The sequence below is a fragment of the Genypterus blacodes genome, unplaced genomic scaffold, assembly GCF_046128005.1.
Source record: "Genypterus blacodes isolate CSIRO-AG114 ecotype Tasmania unplaced genomic scaffold, CSIRO-AGI_Gbla_v1 ptg000003l_1, whole genome shotgun sequence".
NCBI lineage: Eukaryota > Metazoa > Chordata > Actinopteri > Ophidiiformes > Ophidiidae > Genypterus > Genypterus blacodes.
Genome location: NW_027466817.1, coordinates 7,970,006 through 7,995,716, shown reverse-complemented (window position 1 = coordinate 7,995,716; position 25,711 = coordinate 7,970,006). Strand labels below are relative to the sequence as shown.

The 25,711-nt window shown below is 44.5% G+C and overlaps 3 protein-coding genes across 3 annotated transcripts; 2 read left to right on the top strand and 1 right to left on the bottom strand.

Annotated features, from left to right (window-relative positions):
- The first annotated feature begins 109 nt into the window (after positions 1-109).
- On the top strand, positions 110-6,312 carry kbtbd3 (kelch repeat and BTB (POZ) domain containing 3). The gene is made up of 9 exons (XM_076146416.1): positions 110-445; positions 558-723; positions 1,622-1,804; positions 3,083-3,256; positions 3,339-3,626; positions 3,710-3,955; positions 4,490-4,780; positions 4,868-5,017; positions 5,110-6,312. Exons 1-9 carry the CDS (start codon positions 156-158, stop codon positions 5,239-5,241), a joined length of 1,920 nt encoding a protein of 639 aa, XP_076002531.1. The 5' UTR covers positions 110-155; the 3' UTR covers positions 5,242-6,312.
- A 3,443-nt stretch (positions 6,313-9,755) lies between these two features.
- sln (sarcolipin) lies at positions 9,756-10,407 on the bottom strand. Its single transcript, XM_076139748.1, has 2 exons — positions 10,317-10,407; positions 9,756-10,104 (listed from the first exon to the last, which is right to left on the bottom strand). The coding sequence occupies exon 2, from the start codon at positions 10,017-10,019 to the stop codon at positions 9,924-9,926; it is 96 nt and encodes a 31-aa protein (XP_075995863.1). The 5' UTR covers positions 10,020-10,104; positions 10,317-10,407; the 3' UTR covers positions 9,756-9,923.
- Positions 10,408-12,461: 2,054 nt separating this feature from the next.
- Positions 12,462-23,282, top strand: LOC142989893 (HHIP-like protein 1). Its single transcript, XM_076139670.1, has 14 exons — positions 12,462-13,392; positions 15,837-16,116; positions 16,265-16,544; positions 17,108-17,233; positions 17,337-17,480; positions 17,762-17,874; positions 18,303-18,443; positions 18,819-18,893; positions 19,126-19,252; positions 19,478-19,623; positions 19,892-19,973; positions 20,449-20,531; positions 20,741-20,953; positions 22,507-23,282. The coding sequence occupies exons 1-14, from the start codon at positions 13,102-13,104 to the stop codon at positions 23,151-23,153; spliced, it is 2,748 nt and encodes a 915-aa protein (XP_075995785.1). The 5' UTR covers positions 12,462-13,101; the 3' UTR covers positions 23,154-23,282.
- Positions 23,283-25,711: the final 2,429 nt, after the last annotated feature.

The window sequence follows — 25,711 nt, the reverse complement described above, 5'->3', positions numbered from 1 at the left end:
TATATGAGCTTAGCAGATTGTGATCAGAATGACTTGTTAGTATTGATTATCATGTTCACATTTCCTTCCTTTTTTTTTACCTCCCCCTTCTCTTCCCACCCTTTGTGTGTGTGTGTGTGTTGATCTATATCCGCCAAAAACTTAATTTTGTTTTAATGTTGTCATACTTAATCAAGATGGGCGAGCAGGTACAATCCTTCGCTCTTACCATTAACTGCAGCAGTAGCAGCCTTCCCAGTTTGCAACCTAGTTGTGTTCCACAATGCAACACGGTTCCAGAGCGCAGGAGCGTGCTGCGGGCATCAGGGTCTCATGGACTTCAGCTTCTGAGTATGCTCAGATCGTTCCGGGAGCGAGCTCTGCTCTTTGACTTCACAATTCATGTCCAGGAATGCAGTTTTCCCTGCCACCGCTGCGTGATCGCAGCATGCAGCGACTTCTTCAGGTCTGTCTCTGTGTGAGACCATCTATCTATCCCTCATAATGCATCTGTCTTCTTCATATGTCCACCTGTGTCTGTGTGTCCTGTCGTCCTCCCATGTCTCTCTTGTGGTTAGAGCCATGTTTGAGTTGGACATGCGGGAACGTAGCGATGGCGTGGTAACTCTTGGTAACCAGTGTGCAACGGCTGTGTGTTCCTTCCTGGACTTTGCATATGGTGGAGAGGTGTTGATCACAGACAGCAGTGTGGACTCACTGTTTCAGCTCGCGTCCTTCCTGCAGGTACATATACAATCATCTTCATCATGTGTAGTATTTATATCTTGGAGCTGATTTTCAGTAGAATGGATATACAGTAGGTATATAAAGATTTAAATGCGCTTTATTGAGGCCCAGTATCTTTAATGTTATCCAGGTCTCATGCAGTCATGAAAAAATAAAAATAAATGCTACAAGTTTTGGAAATGCCTGGAGCTTTTTTTCATCTAATTGTTTTTATTATGATGAATACAGCATTGATCTTAACTGTTATTGATTTTTAACTGGATGATAATCCAGATGGAGCCCTGGGCCCAGGCCCTTTTGTCCATGCATGTTGCTATCACAACATAGTCTCATGCAGTGTCTCAAACGTGCTTGTGGTGTGGAGAACACACGAAAAAGACAATGCAGGAGGAAACATCCTCATTATCTACATTAAATCTTAGAATTCACCATTAGACATCAAACTGTGATGTGTGACTCCCCTGCACACACACCTCCCTATCACTAACTATGTTATCATCACTATTATTATTATTATTGTTATTGTTAATCTTTTGCTGCACTCTTGCGTTGTTGCTGCAGTCTCCTGTTGCTCACCCATGCTTCCTGTTGCTCACCTGCTCGCCGTCTGAGCAGTTTGAATCTCTCTGTATTTCCTCTCCCTTTCTCTTCTTCTCCTTCTGAGTCAGTCTGCTGCTGTAGGCCTGTGAAGACCATTGAAGCCTTTTTGTAATTTGGATCTATGCAGAAACATTTGATTTGATTTGATTCATGTGAAAAAGCTTTATGTTTAGCCGGCATTATTCTAACATGGATTCAGAGACACATTTCATGTTTCAACTCATAGAAAAGTAGAAAGAAGCAGTATGTTGTGTTTAATGGAGGATATTTTCTGTTTTTATCATTGTGTCCTTAGGTTTCCATCCTGTCCAAAGCTTGCAGCGACTTCCTGTTAGGCACCATAGATCTGGGTAACTGTCTGTCCCTCCTGGCGCTCGGCGAGGCGTATGGCTCTGCCTCCCTCATCCGAAGTGCCAATGAGTTTATTCTTCAAAACTTCCATGACTTTTCCTTAACCCCGGACTTCCTGGATATGCAAGTGAGCAATTCTATATCTCTCTGTGATGATAGGTCAAAGAAGTTGTTTGTTCAGACAGAAAAAAACTACTAACTAACAAACTAACTTTTTTTTAAAGTTTCATGAGAAAGAGTTTGGAATAGATGTTGTCATACACTGCATACATTATAATTCATTTCTTTGGCTTTCCCAACTACTGTGAAATAAATTAAAGTGTGGAAACCCTGATATATTGTTACCTCCACCAAAGAGGAGATGTATTGCATTGGTTTGTGTGTGCGTGTGTGTGGCAGTGTGTTTTATCTAGATAGTTTAAAAGTTTTTAAGTTATTACATTAAAACATAATCTTTGGTCCATAGACAACCGTTCAGACTGCTTGTCCTGTGTAAACACCAGGTTACCACTCGATGGTAGCAGAAGCTAAAAACAGTACAGCAGCCTCCAAATCCAAACACTGGATCTGGGTCAGTAGGATCTGGGTCAGTAGGATCTGGATCAGTTGGATCTGGGTCAGAAGGATCCAGATCTGGTGGTCATAAAGTGATCTTCAGAAAGGAGCTCTATGTATCCAGGCAGAGGGCCTAGCAGGGCTACAAATACACGACTAGCACCATCATTTAGCTGAGATGGAGCTGATTCAGTAAAGGACAAACAGTTTGAATGGATCTTCAGCAGCTACAGAGCTCCAGCCAGAATAGATCACACAGTATTGATTATTGATCACCTAAACTAAAAAGGAGAAAGATCATTCATGTTACTATGGGAGGTTTTCAAGGTCAAGTGAAGAAGAACACCCCTTTATTTTATCCCAGCAATTGAGAAATTCAGATCAATGCAGTTAACACTCCCTGCAATTCCTGCATACATGCGTTTTTACACACACAATGCAAACCAAACACATCTGAAAGTTGCGCCCCCCTCCTACACACACACACATGCACCAGAGGGGGCACAGCAGGCAGCCAGCCATGGAGCAGGTTGGGGTTCGGTGCCTTGCTCAAGGTCACCTTGGCAGTGCCCTGGAGACAAACTGGCAACTCTTCAGCTGCCTGCTGCCAGTCCACGCTTTTTGGTCCACAGGGGTGGAGGGTAGCTCGAACCGGATACCCTCCGGTTCCTAAGCCGAGTCCCCTATGGACTGAGCCACGGCCACCCTGACCAGAAGAGGTCAGATAATAAAGGTCAAGTGTAGAGAGATGTAGTGGCGTTTGTATAAACTCTCTGCTATGTAAAATCTGACAGGTGAGCTTATCCAACATCCTGGCTCTGCCTGTATGTGTCGGTCTTGCTCCTTACAGGTGAATGTGTTGGAATCGTGCGTGAGATCAGATTCACTGATTGTTCCCAGTGAAGAAGCAGTAGTGATGTCTCTTCTAAGGTGGATTGATCACGACCTCCCTGGAAGACGTTCGTTTTTACCAGGACTGTTACGTTTAACGAGACTCCACCATCTACCTGCAGCTGCACTAAAAGTACACACACACACACACACACACACACACACACACACTTACACATATCTTTGTTCTCTGTCTATGTTTTTCTGCGTTTCAGACTCTCTCTGACTCAAAGCTAATGCGTGATGGGGACTCATGTGTTGCTCTGTTGTCTGAAGCCCAGAGCAGACAGTTGCAACACGAGGGTCTGCTTACTGACGCTCGGCCGTCCACCACAGAGAGCTACATCTACATCCACAAAACGGAGGAGAACGGCGACCTCCACCACACCCTCATCTACTGTCCACAAACAGACAAGTGGATGGATGTGGCACAGGAACATGGGGAGGGGATGGCCATGATGCCAGACCCCCCAGGCTCCCACCTCACCTGCTTTGCTGAAAAGGTAAATTCAGGAGCAGAAAACAACATGCTGGGATGATCAGTGAGCTTTCACCAGGCTCTGTTGATGCTTTCTCTGGATCTAAGGTGTTTGTGACAGGTGGTTGTCGAGGGAACTGTTGCCGGGCAATACGTCTCCACGTGGCTGAGTTGTTCCACGATGCAACAGACGAGATGTGGTGTTTTAGTCCTGTGAGTGGAGTGTGTTCGCCTGCATCGCCAATGCAGACGCCCCGCACCATGCACACGGCTGTGACCTGTCTGGACAGAGTGTATGTGATCGGGGGACGGGGTCGGGGGTCTGGCGGGGGGGGCGCTCCCCATCTGCTGGAGGTAAGGACTTCTTTAGTTTCTACATAAGACTTAGCCTTATTGATCCTCAGAGCAGATTAGACATTGTGCTACACACAAGATGAATAATGAATTCCCGACAAGTCTGGGATTCATTCAGAATTTTATCATACTGGAAAATGTTGGTAGGATAGCTTTTTGTATGAATGTGTGGGCGCGTCAGTGGAGCTTCATCTTTGGCATCCAGGTGGACAGTGATCACTGGACTTTACATAAAGCTCATAGACGTTTTTCTGTTCACCTAATTGTCTTCTATAGTTCTTACCAGTGTCTCACCCAGCTGACCTAGCAATCTTTAGAAAAGTCAACCTGTGAAAATGAGAACGCCCACATCAACGCTGAGGTCATGGAAAGCGTTTTTGGGGTTGTAAACAGCTTCTGTTCTCCTCTCCTGTTCAGAGAAGCTTTCAACAGTTTGACATAAACGTCCTCTTGCATGCATGAGACTGTAGACTGAAGCTGTCGGTCAGTAAGTGTGTTTTTTCAGGTCTTGCAGTGTTTGTGTTGTGCCTGTAGGTGGAGTACTATGAGCCGCTGTCCCAGGTTTGGTGCTCGGTTAGTCCGCTGCCCTCTGCAATATTTTACCCAGAGGCCAGTGTGTGTGGCAGCAGCATCTACACGCTGGGGTCAGAGGTGGAGACCACAGACTCCTTTAACCCCTCACTGGACTGCTTTTTCCATTACGATGCCAAGCAGGACCAGTGGAGTCGCCTAGTGGCAGAGTTTGGTCAGTTCTTTCATGCCACCCTGGTCAAAGCTGTGTCCATTAATAACACGCTACACCTGTGTGACCTTTCCACCTATAAGGTCAGACATTGGTCTCTCAGCAAAGTATAGACGTGTGCTTTAAGAAGGATTCCCCAGTGAACGTGTGGCCACCCGTGTTTCCTCCAGGTGTACAGCTTCTGTCCAGAGACCTGTGTGTGGAAAGGTGAGGGGTCGTTTGAGTGTGCAGGGTTCAATGCCGGAGTGGTGGGCTTCAGGGAGCGGATCTACATCCTGGGTGGAGACTATTCCCCCAATGAGATCTCCGATGAAGTTCAGGTAGGAGAAAATAGCACAGCAGCTTGTGTTTCTATGGGGTTCTTAATGTAAACGTTCCTTCCATGACAGCGCTACTTTGATTGTTTGTGCAGGTGTACGACAGTGGGCGGAGTCAGTGGGAGGAAGTGGCACCGATGCCCAAAGCGCTCACAGAGTTTCACTGTCAGGTCATCAGCTTCAACAAGCAAAGAGACCCCTGGAGTGAAACCAGGGACGCAGCATAACACACACACATGCATGCGCACACGCGCGCACACACACACACACACATGTGTGCACACACAAGCATGCACACACACACACACACACACACACACACACACACACAAACACACACAGGCATGCACACACACAACGACAGGCATGCATACACACACACACAAACACACACAGGCATGCACACACACAACAACACGCATGCATACACACACACACACACACACATGCACACGCATGCATGCATACTGTAAGGATGAAAAAACTCACACTCTACTATGGACAGAGATAGTAACTGTGTTTTATCTGACTCCATTAATAAATAAGAATGGCACTGTGATTTACTGATGCTAATTTAGCTATACAGAGAGGCATGGCACGATAGAAGTGAAAGAATGGTGGATAGTTTACCAACTTGAGCTGATAGTTGACATTACAGTTACAGTTGCAATAGCTGAGAGAAGATCTAAACAGATACAACAGATGAAATAAACCTTGATAAACAAACCATGTAATGATGGTCAGAAAGGAGAGAAGAATGGAAAATGAAGGTTACAGAAAGAAAGAGCAAGAGAGGATCAGAGAGGAAGAGAAGAGCCAGGGAGACAGAGCCCCAGGTAGAAGAGATTATGGAGGAGCCAAAAACAGGAGAGAGCGAGCCCTTTTCACAATGGCCTCTAAAATACCCTTATGAGATGGTGAGATGAAAAAAGCACATTTTGTATCTGTGCGTGTGTGTGTGTGTGTGTGTGTGTGTGTGGACGTGTATTGGTGTGGATGTGTGTGTGTGTGTGTGTGTGTGTGTGTGTGTGTCAAGCTCTATTAACAGTGGATGTGTGTGTGTGTGTGTGTGTGTGTGGATGGATGTGTATGTGAGTACGTGTGTGTGTGTGTGTGTGTCTGTGTGTGTGTGTGTGTGTGTGTGTGTGTGTGTGTGTGTGTGTGTGTGTGTGAGGCCCTTGGATGGTGAAGTGTTAAAAGCCTTTGTCTTGAAGTTCAGGTAGTTCTCTTCCACTTTTTACCACAATATTTATTAAATTATTCCCTGTAGTCTATTCTCTTCATTTCATAGCTTCCGTCTTGGTTGCGCTGCTTCAGAACGAAATTTGACATCAGGCCTAGGTGTGAAATGCTCGGCCCGCCACTGTCATCCAGGTCATGGTATCCAAGGAAAGTAAATCTTAGGCAACTGGACTTGCTGGTAAAGGCTTGAAGACTTTTCACCTCTCATCTGAAAGGCACTGAAGAAGCCTTTCGGATGAGTGGTGAAGCATCTTCAAGCCTGGGGGTGTTGCTGTCCGTGATTTTCACCAACAAGTGCGCCGGCACCGGCTAAACTTATTTTAAGTCGCATTTCCGATATTTTTATTTGATTCGTCCGCGTACCACTACAGGGAGCCCGCATACCACTGGTGGTATGGGTACCAAAGTTTGAGAACCACTGGGTTAGTGCATTAAATGAAAACAATTTTATTGCACTCCCTGAAGTGTACACTCAAAAGAGTTTGCCTGTGGATATTGACAGCATTCCAAAGACAGAAGAGCTGTCTAAGTGGCCTTACCTGAGTGAGGTCCAGATCCCGAAACTCAATGCTGAAGTGGAGTTGTTGATTGGAAACAATGCTCCTAAAGTAATAGAACCGTGGAAAAACATTAACAGTCATGGAGATGGGCCGTATGCTGTGAAAACCCTGTTGGGATGGGTTATCGATGGTCCTCTGGAAAGCAGTGTCATTACAGATAGCAATGGGCTTTGTAGTGTTTCTGTTAATAGAATATCAGTTGTGAAACTGGAAGATTTGCTTGTACAACAGTACAACCATGACTTTAATGAGATATTGGATGATAAAGAAATGTCAGTGGAAGATAAAAGGTTTATGAAAATCGCTGAGCAGCCCATCAAGCTGCAAGATGGACATTACAACACAGACTTACCTTTCAGGAGAGAAAGCCCAGTCATGCTGAAGAACTATCAGGTTGCGGAACAACACTTGAAAAATAAGTTCAACAGAAATGAGAAGATTGCCTTCCTAATGGAACAGGGAGTTTGTTTTGGCTGTATGTGCTTAGGGCACATGAGAAAGGACTGCAGGAGGCAACTGTCGTGTAAGGTATGCGGAGCCAAGCTTCCCAGCCTGCTTCATATTCACTCAAAAGTCACTATGAGTAGAAATGCCTGTTTGAAGTCTCTTAAAACAGAACAGAAAGCAATGGACCTGGTGAAAGACCTTACCTGTGTTTGCCACAAGGGGGGATTCCACCTTACGAAGTGGGTGAGTAACAGCCGCTCTGTACTGTCACATATCCCAAAAAAAAAGATAGAGCCACTGAAATGAAAGAACTGGATTCGGACCGGAATAAACTCCCCACAGAGAGAGCCCTAGGATTATAATGGTGTGTAGAGAGTGACACATTCAAGTTTAACATCTCTGTCAAAGATAAGCCGCACACCAGAAGAAATATTCTGTCAATGGTCGGCTCTATCTATGACCCGCTTGGTTTCCTTTCTAACTCTGCCTGCTAAGTTGCTTCTTCAGGAAACAAGTGCAGCTGGGACCTTGAAGTACTGCAGGCATCAGAGAAGTGGAGGAAATGGATGGCCAGCCTTGACATACTGGAAAAGTTCACAGTGGCGCGCTGTGTGAAGCCAGATGGAATTGGAGCATCCACACAGGCTGAACTGCATCACTTCTCAGACGCAATGAACACGTCTATGGCACAGTAAGCTATCTGAGACTGACAGCAGGAAAACACACTGTGCATGTATCCGTTAAAGCAAACGACAATACCTACCTGGAACTTGTGGCAGCTGTCTAAGCCCTTAGAGTGGATAAAATACTCAGAAAAGAGTTAGACATCCAGCTTCAACAGTTCAACTTTTCTGTCAGTCAGTTTAAAGTACATTGCAAATGAACACACAAGATTCCGTACATTTGTGGCTAATTGAATCTCTGTCATAAGAGAAAACACCACAGTCACCCAGCGAAAATATATTGGAACAAAGCTGAATCCAGCTGATTTAGCATCAAGAGGAACGACTGCAGACAACTTTGTCAAATGCAAACCATGGATAAACGGACCAGAGTTCTTGTGGAAGTCAGAAACAGAGTGGCCACAGAATCCTTCAGAGTCTTTGTCACTTAGCCAAGATGATCTAGAAGCCAAGAAGAGCACCATCTACTGGATCCAGTACTGGAGGATGGAGGACGGCTGCGCTGAGCAGCAATGCCCGAAGAGGCCAAGCGGCCCATGATTCTACCCCCTTCATGTCTCCACACTCATTCTTCAGCACATACATGAGCAGCTTGGACATGGAGGGAGAAAATATATTCTCTCGCAGCTCAGAAAAAGATTCTGGATCGTCAATGCCAATTCTGCAGCTCGCAAAGTCATATCCAAGTGCTTAATGTGCAGACGTATCAGAAGAAAGACAGAAGATAGCGAACTTGCCAGAAGAAAGACTCGAAGCTGATCTTCCAGTGTCTTGTGTATCTGACACGTAAACATTCTCCAGGAAACGTTGATGCAGTAAAGTTGATGACATTTATTATTATATATATATTAAGGTAAAATGATATGAAAACGGTTTGTTCTATTGTTTGTTAAATCAAGTTAGCGCCGTTCCATTTTTAGGTTCTTCCAAGTCAGACATTTAGTCTCTAAATGCTTTCCTGCCTTTGTATCGTTTGGGATGGTTTGCTCACTTTCGTGTCTCCGCTAAGAGGAAGTCTCTGTCACCACATCCTGGATCCATCAGATCAGTCAAAATCTCAGGGCTTGTGAATTCCCCCGTTGTGGGACAAATAAAGGATTATCTTATCTTATCTTAGGGCTGACTGGAGGCCGAGCCTGGACCCCCCCTTAGTGAGGAATGGTGGGAGGAAGATGTACACACTGTGGCCACACACAGGGTCCATCTGAAATGTGATGTTTGAACCCACTTTGTCATCTGAGCCACGTTTTTTTTCTGCCCACGATTACATAATTATTGGTCTGGTTATGTTAATATAACATTTACCATAATGGGACAGACCTGTCCATTGATGACATCTTTAGGATGCCAGATCAGTCAGATGGATTAAACTAAGCAAAACAAAATGATAAATTTCACATCCTCAAAAAAAAAAAAAAGAATCCAGAATTGATGGATCAAAGTGCCAGTTATCATTACCATCAATCAATCAATACTGTATGAAAAACTGCCAACATACCAGAATGTTTGGTTTGATGGTAAAGACCAAACTAATCCAAACATTAAGATCTTACTCCTCGTCATCTGCAGGGTTCTCTTCATTTTTACACAGAATACAGAGCATGTTTCCATTTACACAATCAATACAGAATCATTTCTTATCGGTGAATACTGGATCAGATGAACGTGAGATTCGTCCCTGCTGAGGAGAAGAGCTTGTTGCTGTTAGTCAGCTGCTTGTGGTCACAGCAGTAATTTGATACGTGACTCCCAAAGCCTTGTTTATTATATTTATTTTTATTCACCCTCTCATCCCGCTGGCCCGTCGATCCCCAGCGGCTCCAGCCAAAGACTCAAGGTCACATTCATAAAGAAGGACGACAAAGGAAGAATCAAGTGATCACATGCACGCAGCTTGTGGGCCCAACAAAGCCACGGCTGAACGCAAAATCCTTCAGCAATTAAGTGTTGCCATGGTAACCACTCATCCCTCCATCATCAGTCTTGGTAAGATTTGACCAGAAGCCACATCAGCAGCACGGTGATCAGCACGATCATAAAGTTGAGGAAAAGCTCCTGAACCGAGCGGTCCATCACCCAGGACGATGCAGGGTGGAAAGACAAAAACGTGGAGGAGGAAGGATGCAGATGTGATGCTATGTGGTCACAAGTTCAAGACCTGAGAGGAGAAACACACAAACTACATGGTGTCAGCAAGAGTGTGTGTGAGTGTATTATCACAGCAGCTTCCAGAGTCACACTATCACACACACACACATCTAACGTGTTTGTAAATTGCACATCTATCTGATTTTAGATCACATATCGATGTAATAATGTTATTGTAGAATTTGTTTTGATCCTGCCGTTTGTGTCTTTGCGTGACCTCACCGTGACCTAGAAGACAGCTGATAGCTGATTGTCCTGAGGACCAAAACTTCTCTCTTCTTCTACGTCGTTTCTGCCAACAGCCGATGTTCCGAATGGTCTCTAATGTCTGGGTGCAGTGCTGCTAAAGAACCAGAATTTAGAGGACCACCCACACAACCACCAGCCAATGGGCTCACACACACACACACACACACACACACACACACACACTCAGCAGGCTATTTATACCACGTCATTCCAGATACTTGTTGGATTACTGTTGTTCCAAACACAATACTCTCATAGTAGGACATATATGTATGTATCATGTGGATAAGTAAGTACTCACAGCAGTCTGAATGAGTCAAATATGAAGCACTGAGTTACCTTTTCATGATACATCGAAACCTTTCTTTTATGGTAGAAACACACATTATTACACACATTTACTTTGATAAAAATTACATAATGTAATAAGATTTATGTGATCGACACTTTATGTCCATCAGACCATCTCAATTATTATACGGATCCTTACCAAAGAAATTCATTTCAGTATCATTCATTTGTAATCACCCCAACCCAGATAACATTTTGTGCAGTTCTAAAAAGATGCCACAAGGTAGCGCTGTTTTTATCCATGTCTGTAAGTCCGTTGATTGAAACAGCACCATGATTTTGCAGCTTTTTTCATAGTGAGTTTGAGAGCAATACAAAAGTCTCAACGCACGCACGCACGCACGCACGCACGCACGCATGCATGCACGCAGTCCGAGCTCATTCCCTGAGGATTCATGCAGCAAACAGCTGCTGTGTTTATTTGGCTGTATGTATGAGTGTGTGTTGCCAGCTGAGGAGCGATGGCCTCCAATCTCCTCCTCCAAGCTGGCACTGTGGCTCAGAGCCCAGCAGCTTAGAGGCTCTTAGAGAACCTGTGAGGCTCTCTACCCCATAAACTGTGCTTCCTGTCCACCGCTGTGCCCTGTGAACCCAGCTCTTATACGTGTTTATACCTCAAACATGGCAGACACGTTGTTCAGAGAGTTCAGTCAATTTACGTTTTCTTTGCAGTCAACAAGATGGTGTCGGAACCTTATTGTAATACCACAAAATATAGAATGTGTACTATCCCATCGACACACTAAAAGCTACTGAACATGAACTTAGTGAAGATACAGAAATATGAACGACTTTCCATTTATATTGCTGCTGACTGGACAGACACAAATAACCACAAACACTATCACAACTATTTAGGGGGCGGTATTATTCATAAGCTACTCTTATATTCTCAGTGTACTTTTGCTCTCTCAGGCTGTAGCTGCTTCTTGACAATCTGACACATCTGCCGATGGCTACAGCATAAATGGCCGTATTCGTTTGGTTTTTTGGTGTGTCTGCTCTGTGCGTGTGTGTCTGCTCTGTGCGTGTGTGTGTGTGTGTGTGTTTTCCAGCAAAGGCTGACTCACCAGCTGAGATATGAGCAGCTATTAAACTGATATGTTTATGGTTTTGGTTTTCCTCCTGGCTGCCTAACCAAGTTTTTCCAAGATATTAATCCTGATTCTGAATAGTGAGCTGAGTTACTGTGACGAGAGAGCCACGAGAGCACACAGACAGAAATGCAGCATTGATGCTAACATTGCACAAATGGCTGCAGACTTCACACTCCTCAAACACAGAGACGATGAAGAAACATAGAGCCCACTAACAACACATGCAAATCAGCTTCATGAAGTTTACAGCAGTGCAGAATGAAGCAGTGCTGACGGCTTCTGCTATCTGATCAGTTACATTTAGAATGGTGGTCGTAGAATCCATTCGACTATACTTCCACGACACGTACACACGTACCCCCCCCCCCCCCCCCTTCCCCCCACACACACACTCGAGGCTGTCAGGAAGTGGTGGAGGGACAGAGGAGGTCTGGGAATGTTGAAGGGGGAGAGATGGAGGAGGAGTAGAGGGTGAAAACTGCAACTTCAGGTCAACAGAAACCGCATGCTGCAGGGAGGAATGCATGAGTCTTTGTAGAGGAGTGAGAGGGCAGGAGGAAGAAGAGGAGAGAGGACGAAGAAGAGAGGGGGAGGAGGAACAAGAGGAGGGAGGAGGAAGAAGAGACGGGGAGGAGGCAGAAGAGGAGGGAGGAGGAAGAAGAGACGGGGAGGAGGAAGAAGAGGAGGGAGGAGGAAGAAGAGACGGAGAAGGAAGAAGAGGAGGGAGGAAGAGACGGGGAGGAGAAAGAAGAGGAGGGAGGATTTCAGTCGTTTGTTTGTAGTGTGGCTGTCTGAATGAAAGACCTCTCTCTCTGTCTCTCCCTCTCTCTCTCTCTCTCTCTCCCTCCCCCCCCCCCCTCTCTCTCTCTCTCTCTCTCTCTCTCTCTCTCTCTCAGCAGTGAGCACATGTCTGAGCAAACACTGAACTTGCTGAAAAGTGGACGCTGAGCAGAAGGTTTTAGTGAAGCTTGAGTAGGTGTCCTCAGGCTTCCTGGTGCTTTTTTCAAGATGTTTTGGATTTTTGGATCACCTGGAAGTTTTTCCCAGAAGTCTTTGTCAGGTTTCCTCAGTTGGAAGGTTTGGAAGCTGTGAACTCCGTCTGCAGTGTCGCTCCTCTGTATATGGCGGCTGCATGTCTGTATTTAATAGAAGGCAGCAACGTCAGCAGCTGGAACCACTGAGACCTCATCTCACCTCAAGCACGTCAGGGTGGTCAGAGCTGCGTGTGTGATGGCGGATCGGCACTAGTGGACGTGTAACATCTGATTCTATCTCCTTCAACCTGATCAATAGAGACTCTAGCGGTCACCATGACCCCCCTGACTTGCACTTCACAGCCCCCCAACCTCTCTCGCCTCCCTCTGCTCCTGCTGCTGCTCCTCCAGGCCTGGCGGGGGCGCTGCCACCCACAGTGTTTGGACTACAAGCCCCCGTTTGAGCCACATCAGCCGCTTGTCTTCTGTAAGGAATACTCCAAGTTTGGATGCTGCGATCAGGAGAAGGACCAGGAAATATCCAACAGGTTTTACTCTATTATGGAAAACTTTGATCATTCCGGCTACGTGATCTGCGGCAAATACATCCGCAGTATCATCTGCCAGGTAAGACCACAAAAGAGCGCCCCCTCCTGTTTGAGACGACCACAGCGGTCACATGTCTGACATATTTGTTCAGGTCGGCAGCGAAATACAAGTCATGAAAGCAGCATGAATGCAGACTTGCAGCGCAAACGCAGACGTGCAGCAGGTATGATCTCTGTAGTTTCTTAAAGTTAGCAAAGCTTGGCGAGTCTAAGGTGTTTTCATGATGGTGTGACTTGTCCATGCTCACAGAGACAGACGGAGACACATCTGCACAGCATGATGTTTGAAGTGGGAGCAGCTGTGAGCACTTTGATCCTATATGACACACCAGAAAGCAAACAGTGCTGACTCAGCAACACAACGCTTCAAACCTGGACACGTTCAATAGATAAGAAGCAAACCTAAAAACCTATCTGCTAAATGAGTAAATAATAAAAGTTGCAAAACACCAGGCCAAATCTGAAAATCTGATAACTACTTCTGATCTCCACATAATCATAGATTTAGAAGTTTCTTGTGGTTTGGTGCATTTTGAGGCTTCAGGTGAAAAAGTTCAACTGAGCTCATTCTAATAGTCAGCATCACATATAATACACCATTTTCTGTGCCCATGTGACCTTTACTGGGGAAGTTCTGCTGGTTTTTAGCAACCTGGTCTAGAGGAGAGCAGACCTGCAGCTCTGTTTACTGCTCTGCCTCTCTGTCAAGCTCTATAGCAGTGGTTCTCAAACTTTTTACATTGGGTACCACCTCAGAAAATATTTGGCTCTCTAATTACCACCACTATGGCCGATGTTAAAATACAGTAGCGTAGGCCGACCCTATTCAGCTGCTATGCTAAATACACACAGGGAGCAAATTTATTCCTCATAAGAATATTATTTAATTCGACAAATTGGTACTAGAACTCTCTCATATGAACAACTCTCCTATATGGGGCAGGGGGCAGTCCCTCTTACACCCACAGCATGTTCGTTCGCAAGATGCCGTTTGAGATGCGACGGTTTCATGGACTCATTGCTGAGATCATCACCACACACTGTGGCTGTGGCTCGTCCTCCATCCCGCTCCAGCTGAATCCCAGGTTGATATAACGCGGGTAATTTTTCCGTATTGTTTTTTGCTTTTTTTGCGGCCAGCTACTGGGGCTGTGGACACTTCACTCGGTGCTGTGGACACTAATATTGCTGCTAACGCTCGCACTGCATTCACCGTCCTTCAGGCTGTTTAAAATATCCTCCTCCTGACCCACAGACTTCGTCCTTTTAGTTCCCCTTTGGAGCCACGACTTAAGTGAATTGGACCGCTCATACTTTTTTCCCCAGTATCTCCGCTTACCACCTAGCCATCACAGTTAAGTTTAGCCTGTAGTAGTCAGCTGATAGTTGACGTTTGCACGCAGCGCCACTATCGGTAAGGGGTAGTAGTGTGCCGTGTGCAAACATTTATTGGTTGGTTTTATGGTTCAGATTTTTTTCTCTTCCGCCGTGTACCTCCGCGTACCACCAGTGGAAACCTGCGTACCACCGGTGGTACGCGTACCACAGTTTGAGAATCACTGCTCTATAGGAAAGAGGAGCTTGATGTTCTGCTAAAAAATCCACAGAGCTCCACCACTTAAAACAGTCCCTTTGATAAATCAGCAGAGGCGCCGCAGAGTTGTGAAGGACACGTGATGTGTCCAGAAACCGCATAAAACAGCACTGCCACAAGGGGCATTTCACAGTGTTGATCAGGCATCTTGGCAGCTTTCTGCTGGATTTAATTATATAGTTATTTATATATATTTATATAGTCCTTTTTTCATCCCTTTTCCAAGTGGGTGTGAGCAGCAGAGCCTTCATTTACTCTTAGTCAGAAAGGGTTCCACGTTTACAGCTTTGTTTCAGGCTGAGCCCAGTAACGCCCCCTGGTGGAAAACATGTTGAAAGGGAAAGGATATGAAAAAAGCCTTTGAAAGGTTTGATTTTTACAAAAAGTGGCAAACACTTAAATGGAACTTTTTTTTATTGTTTGATGCTGAGTGACAGAATGAGCTCAGTATAGCAAGATGTATGCAGACTGAGTGGAAGAGTTATAGTGGGGAGCTGAAAGGGTTTAAGTGATACAGAGTCAAAGTGCCTGCTGGGTGTGGACGGTGTGGTTATGACTTAATAATGGACTGGACCTTCCTGACCTCCATTTATACACTTCACCCTGTCGGCACGACAGGAAGTCCACAGGAATAAAGCCAAAGGAATCAAGCACTGGACTATGTTTCCACTGAATTTAACACGCTGAGGTGTAGATGTGAGAAGCACCATGACTGCAAACACTTGCTGTCACTGAATGAAGAAACATTCCGTTTACACTCAACTGGACCGCTTACACCAACAATGCAAATCTTAGTAGTATAATCTACTGTATATGTGGACCATGTTATTGGTGCTGTATGTGACATGACTGATCCTCTCATCCTGTAGGAGTGCTCTCCATACGCTGCCCACCTGTATGATGCTGAGGATGCTAACACGCCCATGCGCATGCTGCCTGGGCTGTGTGGCGATTACTGCAGCGAGTACTGGCACCAGTGTCGCTACACGCTCAGCCTCCTGCTGGAGAATTTGGGCAGCGCATCGCCTGGAAATGCACCTGCCTATACAAACCTGACCGCTGCCATAGAAGATGATCGCAGAAGATTCTGTGAATATTTGGAGCTGAAGGACAAACAGTACTGTTACCCCAACGTCTTGACCAATGCAGGTACAGCTCGTAATTGTCATTCTGTCTTTTTCTATAGACGATCTCATCTCCTTTGTCTAAAACTTTCCGTCAAAGCCATTTCTGCCTGCATGAGTCTCAAAGTAGTATGTGTATGTGACATCATGTTTGTCCCTCTGTCTGTCCTCAGAGCTGAACACTAACCTGGGCCTCGTGCGTGAGGACGCTAAGGGATGTCTTGAGTTGTGCTTACAGGAAGTTGCCAATGGGCTTCGTAACCCTGTGGCCATGATCCACGCAGACGACGGGACACATCGCTTCTTCGTGGCAGAGCAGCTGGGCTACGTGTGGGTGTACCTGGCCAATGGCTCCAGGGTGGATCGGCCTTTCCTCAACCTGACCCAAGCCATCCTCACCTCGCCATGGGTGGGAGATGAGCGGGGGTTCCTCTGCATCACACTACACCCAAGGTCCAGAACAATCCTGCCCTCACTCAGCTGTACAAAAATGAAAAAAACAGACAACAGTTCAACTGTGAAATTGATTTTGTGATGTTAGTGAAGAAACACCTCTTACTTTTGTTCATCAGTTCCTTTGCTCCACTTCTTTACATGTGGACCCTAAGATGTCTCTCTCTGTCCTCTTACTCTTCTTCAGCTGTTCTTGCGTTGTCCTGTTGCGTCTAGTAGAGCTGTAACTTCCTATTCTCTCATTCAATTCAACACAAACCAAACACGCCATGCTGCTGGAAACACCCGTCACCCCCAACCAGGACATCAGACAGAGACCTCATGTCCTATGTAACCATGGAGACACAAAGTCTGTTTATGTTACAGATTTATGGCTTACTTCTTTATCCACCCAATACTAAATCCACCTTAAGTGAGCAAAAACTTCAAACAAAGTTTGATTGATTTATTATTTATTATTTGAATAATACTAATTATCGTAGTTTTGGATGGCAAACTTCTTCTCTGCAGCTCAGTGGAAAGTTTTGGAAGTTTTAGTGTACATGACGTCCTTGTGTTTGTAGGTTCACAGAAGTCAGGAAAGCGTATGTCTATTACTCCGTGTCCATCAAGAAGGAGGAGAGGATACGCATCAGCGAGTTCACGCTGTCAACCCATGATGACAACCAGCTGGACCACAGCTCAGAGAGGTGAGGGAGGTCAAAGGTCAGACAGTCTCTAATGGAGGTGTGTGTGTGTAAGTTTGACTGTGTGTTGGTGTGCACTGCGCATGGCACATGTTTTTGTGTGTAGAATCATCCTGGAGGTGGTGGAGCCAGCGTCTAATCATAATGGAGGACAGCTTCTGTTCGGTCATGACAGTTACCTGTACATCTTCATCGGTGATGGCGGCCGTGCCGGAGACCCATTTGGAAAGTTCGGCAATGCGCAGAACAAGTGAGTGAACAAACGCACCCGAAGTCCTGGCTGAGGATCACAACGGTCATGGTGATCAAAACCAGCACACAGACCATCCGTCCATACGTATAAGCCACGCCCATTTTTGCATGACTACACTTTCTATATTTTGAATTTGAGAGGTTATAGGTCCTCCCACAATTAATCAACAATGATCTGACATGTTTACGTCAAACGGAGAGAGAGGGGGGGAGGGAGAGACACATGAGGTTTGGATTAGTTTTGGTAAAGTTAGGTAAACAGTTCAGTCACTCTTTCAGGTCTACTCTCCTTGGGAAGGTGCTGCGTGTGGATGTGGAAAGTAATGATGACGGCGCCCCCTACAGCATTCCTTCAGACAATCCATTCCTGGGGGAGGAGGGGGCTCGGCCCGGTGCGTACGAAAGCTCAAACAGGAAGTGTCCTTACCCACTGAGGGCCAAGAACTGCACTCAAATATATATATACACATATATTTACATATGTAAACATATACATTTGTAAACATGTGTAAACATATACATTTTAAAATGCATATATATATAAATATGTATATATAAAAGAAACAAATCAAAAACTACATGTCGCAGCACATTTTCACACCAAATATCATATGTGTTCCAGTTTGCGTAGTAGGGAAAACTTGTGTGTAGTAAGGAATACTTATGCGTATTAAGGAGTACTTGTGTGTAGTAAGGAGTACTTGTGGGTAGTCAGGAGTACTTGTGTGTAGTCAGGAGTACTTGCGTGTAGTCAGGAGTACTTGTGTGTAGTCAGGAGTACTTGCGTGTAGTCAGGAGTACATCTCGTCTTCCCCCGCAGAGATTTATGCGTTTGGCGTGCGTAACATGTGGCGCTGCTCTGTTGACCGTGGTGACCCTCTGTCCGGTCAGGGCCGAGGCCGGATGCTCTGTGGCGACGTGGGGCAGAACAAATATGAGGAGGTGGACCTGATCGTTAAAGGTAAAGAACCAGCACGTACCTGGGGTCTTTGACCTTCACAATTAATCTAATTAATTTATGATGAAGGTGTTGTTGAATAGTCAGAGAGGTTAGAGAGGAGGAGCTTATTAGCAAATACACTATATAATATTAATGAACAACTACTCACTTTATTCTGTTTTCTCTTTCATTTAGTGTATTCAATGTTGATTTGTGAAATAATGATGTTAAATAAAATCAGTGTGATATCACAGCAACTACAGTATATGCAGTTTCAACCTCGTTCCGTCGACCAAAACTGTAATATTTGTCAGAATAATTAGATTATGTTTTTTGTAAACAGATGAGTGTGAAGCTGTTTATTGAAGTCAGACTGTGCGAATCTTTCATTTAAAGGGGGGAACTATGGCTGGAGGGCCAGGGAGGGCTTCAGCTGCTACGACCGCAAACTGTGTCACAACTCTTCTCTGGGTGAGAAGAACAACATCACTGACCGAAATCAACAACAGAAGGTCCTGGGTTTGAATCCCAAGCTTGTTTGTGCAGTTTGCATCTTCTCCCTGCATCTGCATGGAGTCTGCTTTCCCCACCATTAGATTGTGGGCATGTAGGCCTCCCGGGGGCACAGAGATCAAAGCTTGTGTTGTGTGCAGCCCTCTGATATGTGTGAAACTATAACCTGACCTGTGTTTACATCGTCCAGATGACATTTTACCGATTTACGCCTACCCTCACAAGCTGGGAAAGTCCGTGACGGGTGGATACGTGTACAGAGGCTGTCAGATGCCAAACCTCAACGGACTTTACATTTTCGGTGATTTCATGAGTGGGTGAGTGTTTTTTTCTATACTTCCCAACCTCTGCATTCTACGTTTTTACAGCAAAGTGTTTCAGGTAACATTTGTCATTAAATGAAACATCACTGCAAAAAAATCCAATCTGACAAAAGGGACTTGACTTTATAGTCAATATACTGCAGTACCTATGGTGCAAATAGCAGCAGATGTCCCCAGTAAACATGTGTAGGCGTGTTTCATATGTGATGATGTGTTTAGGCGTCTGATGTCTCTGAAGGAGGACATTAGCACAGGGAAATGGATTTACAACGAGGTGTGTATGGGCACAGAGGTGACCTGCATGTTCCCCAAACTCATCAACAGCTACTACAGATACATCATCTCCTTCGCTGAGGATGAGGCAGGTACTGACATCTTCATCATGGCGTGGATAAACTATAGCCACATTGGCATTTAACACACAAACTCAATCTAATGTCACGTTGCCCATGTCACATGTTAACATAGATAGATGTGTAGGACATAACAAGACATATAAATATAGTTACATGTATAAAAAATAAAGTTGAATTGAATTGAAAAATATGTATACTGTATATAAGGATTATCAGTAATACATGTGTTTCTGTGTCATCCGCCCCCCCCCCCCCCCCCCCCCCCCCCCCCCCCAAGGTGAGCTGTACTTTCTGGCCACTGGGATTGCGAGTGCCACATCTCGAGCAGGCGTTGTCTATAAGATTGTCGATCCTTCCAGGTATCAAATTTATACCACAACTTATCGATATAAATCTGTCACGCTCACACTGATGGGGCAGCGTGGGACAGTGTAGAGCAGTGTGGGACAGCATGGGACAGCATTATGCAGTTACACCACAATGCCACTAGATATCAGTGGTTTTCTATTCAGCCTGTTATGGAGTTCAGAGGCCATTCAGAGAACAAGTGACTGCTGCTGTGTTACTATGTAACAAAGAAGGGTTTGAAAACTAAGACAGACTTCTGCTGTGGTTTTTTACTCAGCACAGGTAAACGATGGTTGAGTGAAATTACTTGTGAGAGCCGACAGTCTAAACTCAATCTTATAACATTCCTTAATCTGTCAACACATTGGCCACAAACACTTTGTTGATCTTATTACTGTGTGTTTTGATCCAATCTGACTAGCTTTGGTAGTCCTTAAACCTAATGTGAGTTCAGAAGGTTCTGAGTTTGACTTTGTGTCCTGACAGACGAGCTCCTCCAGGAAAATGCAGCTTTAAGCCTTTGCCAGTGCAGATCAAAGGAAAGCTTGTTCACTTTCACCCTAAAGAAGGTCAGTACACCTTCATCTGCCATTAATACAATAAATACATTTCTTTCATATACTGACTGAAATAATCATAAATCAGTGTCATCTTCCTGTGAATAACACATACTGTATATGTTACATTATAGATTTAATTATTTGGCACATACACACCACAGGCTTGTTTTTAAAGGTCTTCAACTTATGTTGTTTTATTTCACATTTGATCTCTGTAGAGTTTGTGATTAACAAGAAGCGGACCACCACAGCCATTCCTATGACAACCACAAGAAAAACATCCACAAGCAAAACGACAGCACGGCTGCCACAAACACCTGCAACAACACGAAAGGCAACCATGAGAATGACCTCGACAGCAACACTGAGCACTGCCCCCACAGCCCTGCCCAGCTGCTCGGCCACGGTGTCCGCAGACGGCGTCACCGCAGGTCCTTCATCCTTCTCTGCTTTAGCTTTAATCTGCATCTTAACATGTCATTAACATGTTTGACAACTTCACTCACACGCAACAGCCAGCACAGAGTCAAACGCAGCTATTATTATCAAAGACTCAATTCAGTCAGCAACTTTTATTACAATCAAACAAAAAAAAGGGTCAAAGCTTGTTATCGAACCTTTGCGCTTCCATCTGTCACAACATTATTGTCTTAAATTATTATTTTATTATTTATTACCTTATTATCACCCAGTCATGATCATTATACAAACAAAGAGCTGAAAAACTAAATAAATATTACAAATAAAATTTTTCACAATCAAGCAATTCAGTGGAAGGAATGATTCAAAATACTTTCATGTGTTTATGGATAAAATTGTAGTTTTGAATTTACATTAAAAAAAATGATAGGTTCACTCCTTTATTTGTTCTCCCCTCCAGTTTCTGCAAAAAGTCAAATTTACGACATCATTTTCAATAAATGTGTTGTGATTTGAGTTCAAATGGATGATTGTATTCACACTGTTTTTGTCTAAATCAGGAGAAAATGTGTTTTTTTATTTTAAGGCTTTTTTTATATTAACTCCATGTTTATGTCTGCTGCCATTCTGATGCTCATACAGTTAAGTTATTAACAAGCATGTACGTGCCACAGCAACACTCCTAACGGCCTTTGAAGGTGTTTTTTACTCTTTAAACTCCTAACATTGCGTTGGATCAGGAAAAGTAATTGTCAGTGAAATATACATAATATACGCAAATATACTTATGATGTATATGATGAGGTACAGTATATAAGTCTGAATCATCTGAGTTTTTTACTCTGAGTGAGATTACAATGTAATTATTGTGTTCATATGACATGTTCATTTGGAGAATCTTATATGTAAAAGTGCTCTCACAGTAAAGAATTCATTCAAGTTTACATCTTATGATTGATTATATGTTCAATGCATCTTCAGCATCAAACACCTCAATGAGCGCAATCACTTTTTGTTGACTCCCACTAACAGATTGGATGATGTGATCTATTGATTCAGGCATGTAAACATGGAGCGTGTTATAAGGCGTCACGTCAGCACAGCGGCCTTGTGATTCACTGCAGTAATGTTTGAATGTAAATGTAGCTGCTCACACTGAATCAACAATAATGTGTGTTTACATCAGCTCAGCACTGAACACCATACAGCTGCAATGATCAACTGAAATAACTCCAGCAGCTTCTGGAGTTTACCTCCTGGAGTTTACCTCTTGATGGAGGTAGTTTCTACCTCCATCAAGACCCAACTGAGATTTTCTCTCTCAATGATCACAAACTTCCATGGTTGAAATGATCCATGATTTGTCACAGGGTTCATGACGGCATCATACTGGCAGCCGACGTCTCCGTTGCCATGTTTGTTCTTCTGTGAGCTGTGAAGTAACGAAACGTGTTCACTGCTTCACTCATTAAAGAAAGAACTGGTCAAGTGTGACGTGAATGTTTCTCTTTCAAAGTAAAGTAAAGTAAAGTAAAGTAAAGTGGCGATTCTGTGTCTTCCTCAGGTTATCGCTTAGCCGTCACCACTGCAGTCCCATCTAGGACTCAAACCCCCACCAGACGAGACCCCCAACCAATCACAAACCTCCAAACAGAGCCACCGACCACCTCAACCTCTAGCTCCACACCAAGAGCCACTGCCCGGCCACTGAACTGGACGCCAAAGCCCCCCAGACCCCCGGTCAACACCACGCTGCCCAAAATGCAGGAAGAGAAGCGACGGCTCGGAGAGAAGCTGGATAATGGTGGGGAGAGAAACCACGTAAGCAAGAGGCTGCGAGGAAGAGCCAGAGGTTACAAGAGAGGAAGAGGAGGCCGAAGGCTGCGGCCTGGCTCAGTGAGACTGGTGAGCGCCGAGCGCTTACCGGGTCGGGGGAGAGTGGAGGTCTTTATTCGTGGGGAATGGGGGACGGTGTGCGACGACTTGTTCAGCACCAAAGCCGGCACGGTGGTGTGTCGACAGCTGGGCTACACCACGGCACTGGCTGTCATGAAGAGGGCGATGCTGGGAGAGGCTGACAGCAGGGTCAGGATCCTACTGGACGATGTGGAGTGCGAGGGTGCAGAGAGGACGCTGCTGGAGTGCAAGAGGTCCGCTGTCGGGAAACACAACTGTTCACACGGGGAGGATGTGGGGGTGATCTGTGCTTAGACACCGCAGAGCATCACGCTGCGTCAGCGTTTGTCTCTAACATGGAGAACAAAACAAAACAGCATAAAAGCAGTTGAAACCCAAGAGGACCCCAGAGTTTTAATTTAAATGAACGCAATAAACACAAAAACTGGATGATTCAATTGATTTCAGTTAAGTTCATCATCTTTATCTTCTTAACGTCTGAACTGTGATTGTGTGTTTGTTCCTCTGTAAGTTGTGTAATTGTATAGATGTTTGAGCTTCTTCTTCCGGGTCTGTAAGGTCTTTGAATGAACCCTTATGGATCTATAGAGGAGATCCATGACAACGTACAGAAGGTTCAGGGTCAAAGGTCAGAGGGTAACATATCAGTATCTAACTAAACTTCTAGCTTTATTTAGAGCAGGGGTGGGGAACCTTTTTCCTATCGTGGGGTGTGCTTCACAATTTGCGCTGCGATCTGCTGTCTGACAGGGGGATTATGATCACAGTATGATTATTTATATGCCGTCATCGAAAGAGCCATAATTGTCTTTTAATAATTATCATATATACACATAATACACATACATATAATTGTCAGAATTGCATTTTGACATCATTTTGTCTCAAAGGTAAGCCGATGCAGTAATGACCGTCAACCAATTCAGCTGAGTCAGTGACAAAATCCATGCAGTGTCCATCTTAAATGAACACAAGCTTACAAGTGTATCTGATGCGAAGACAAAATGGCAAACTCTAGTTTACACGTAAGAAAAACATATTTAAGTCACTTATTAATCAAAATGCACAAAAGAAAACAACAAGGTTAATCTATTCTCAACATAACATATGAGTAAACCACTTTGCGTACATAACAACTAATTAGACATAACAACTCAAAATATCGCTTCAATTACTTACCTCTCACAGTCAGGTTCATTGCAGACTGACGAGAGAACGGAAATAAGACACATGTCCGCTAACAACCCATAGAGGGCGCATTGACCTAAACTAATGCAATACTCCTAACACAAAACTAATTTAAAAACAACAGAACAAGTGAGGGATTTTGGTCAAATTAATACATATGGTAACAAAACACAAACAACAACAACAAAAAAAATTACAAAAGAATATTTTTGGACATTCACCGCTCCTTAATTTTGCCAAAATCCTGAACGCATGCTGGCCATCATCTCCAGAAACTGCTCGGTCTCAGAGGACTCCTGTACATTGCATGAGATGAGTCTCTAGTAGTTGTTGTCGTTCTTCAGCTGATGCAACACATGCTTCAACATGTTGGTCCCTATGATAATGTCCTCCTTCTGACCTGCAACCACTAAGACTGGGACCATGCACTTTAGCCCATACAAACTCAGTTTCATGTCATACATGCACTTTGGGCTCACCTATAGTCCTCCACAGCCAACAAGGATAATGCGTTGTGTTGGCTCTTGTCGCTGTGTCAAAATGTTCTCTGCTAAAAGTTTCTGCTCTGCTTCCTCACTCATCGTGCAGGCCATCGATCCTGTATGAAGTAATCCTTGCAACTGGGCCAAACTACTGATCATCACTGCTGCATGGTATAATTCGCTGAATGGCTGGACTCTGCGGGTATTCTGAACGACAACTGTACAATCCTCTGGCATTACCTTACAGACATTTGCATATACTTCCTTTAAATCTTCATTTCTATTGCCGCCCACACATCCCCTCTCCATATGTGAGCCACCTTGTTTAAACCTGCACCACCTTGCTCATTTCTGGGTTGCATCTGGACTGGTGTGGCATTATTTCTCGACCTACTTTGCCGGCATTCTCTCTTCCAATGACCAGGCTTAAAAAGCCCATAAAGAGGTTATCCTGTCTGCAATACATCGCTGTTGCTCCTTGGAGGGAAATTCCCTTGGCCCCTGCATGTTGGTGAAACGATTGCTGACTGAGCCTTCTGTTCTGCTCTGCAATGGCACAGAATCTGGGCGTAACTTTTGACGAGGACCTAACATTCAGCGGCCATATTAATAATGTGATATGGGTTGCTTATTTCCATATCTGAAATATCACCAGAATCAGACCGTTCTTTAACAAAGCAGATGCTATAATGCTAGTTCATGCATTTGTCACCTCCAGCCTGGATTATTGTAATGTCCTTTTTTCTGGCTCCTCTGCCCTTACAAAACTGCAGCTTGTTCAAAAGACCGCAGCAAGGCTATTAACAAAATTCTGTAGATTCGATCACATCACTCCCGTCCTAGTATCGCTACATTGGCTTCCAATCAGTGCCAGGGCATACTTTATTGTCTTACTTCATACCTATAAGATGCTACATGGCCTAGCTCCTGTGTATCTTTCTAACCTTATTACCAATTACGTTACTGCTACTACGGTCCCTAGAAATGTTTTAATCCCGCCTGAAGACGCACCTCTTTTCACTGCATTTAGATATCTGCTAAATGGCCAGGAAGCACAGTCTCCTACTTGCAGGAGAGTGATAAGGCAACCCAGGTTTAGCTCAGGGCTCAGATGGTCAGTGATAGTGTGAGTGTAGTAGGAGGATGGGGCACATTAGCCGATTTTCTCTCTCCATCCTGCCT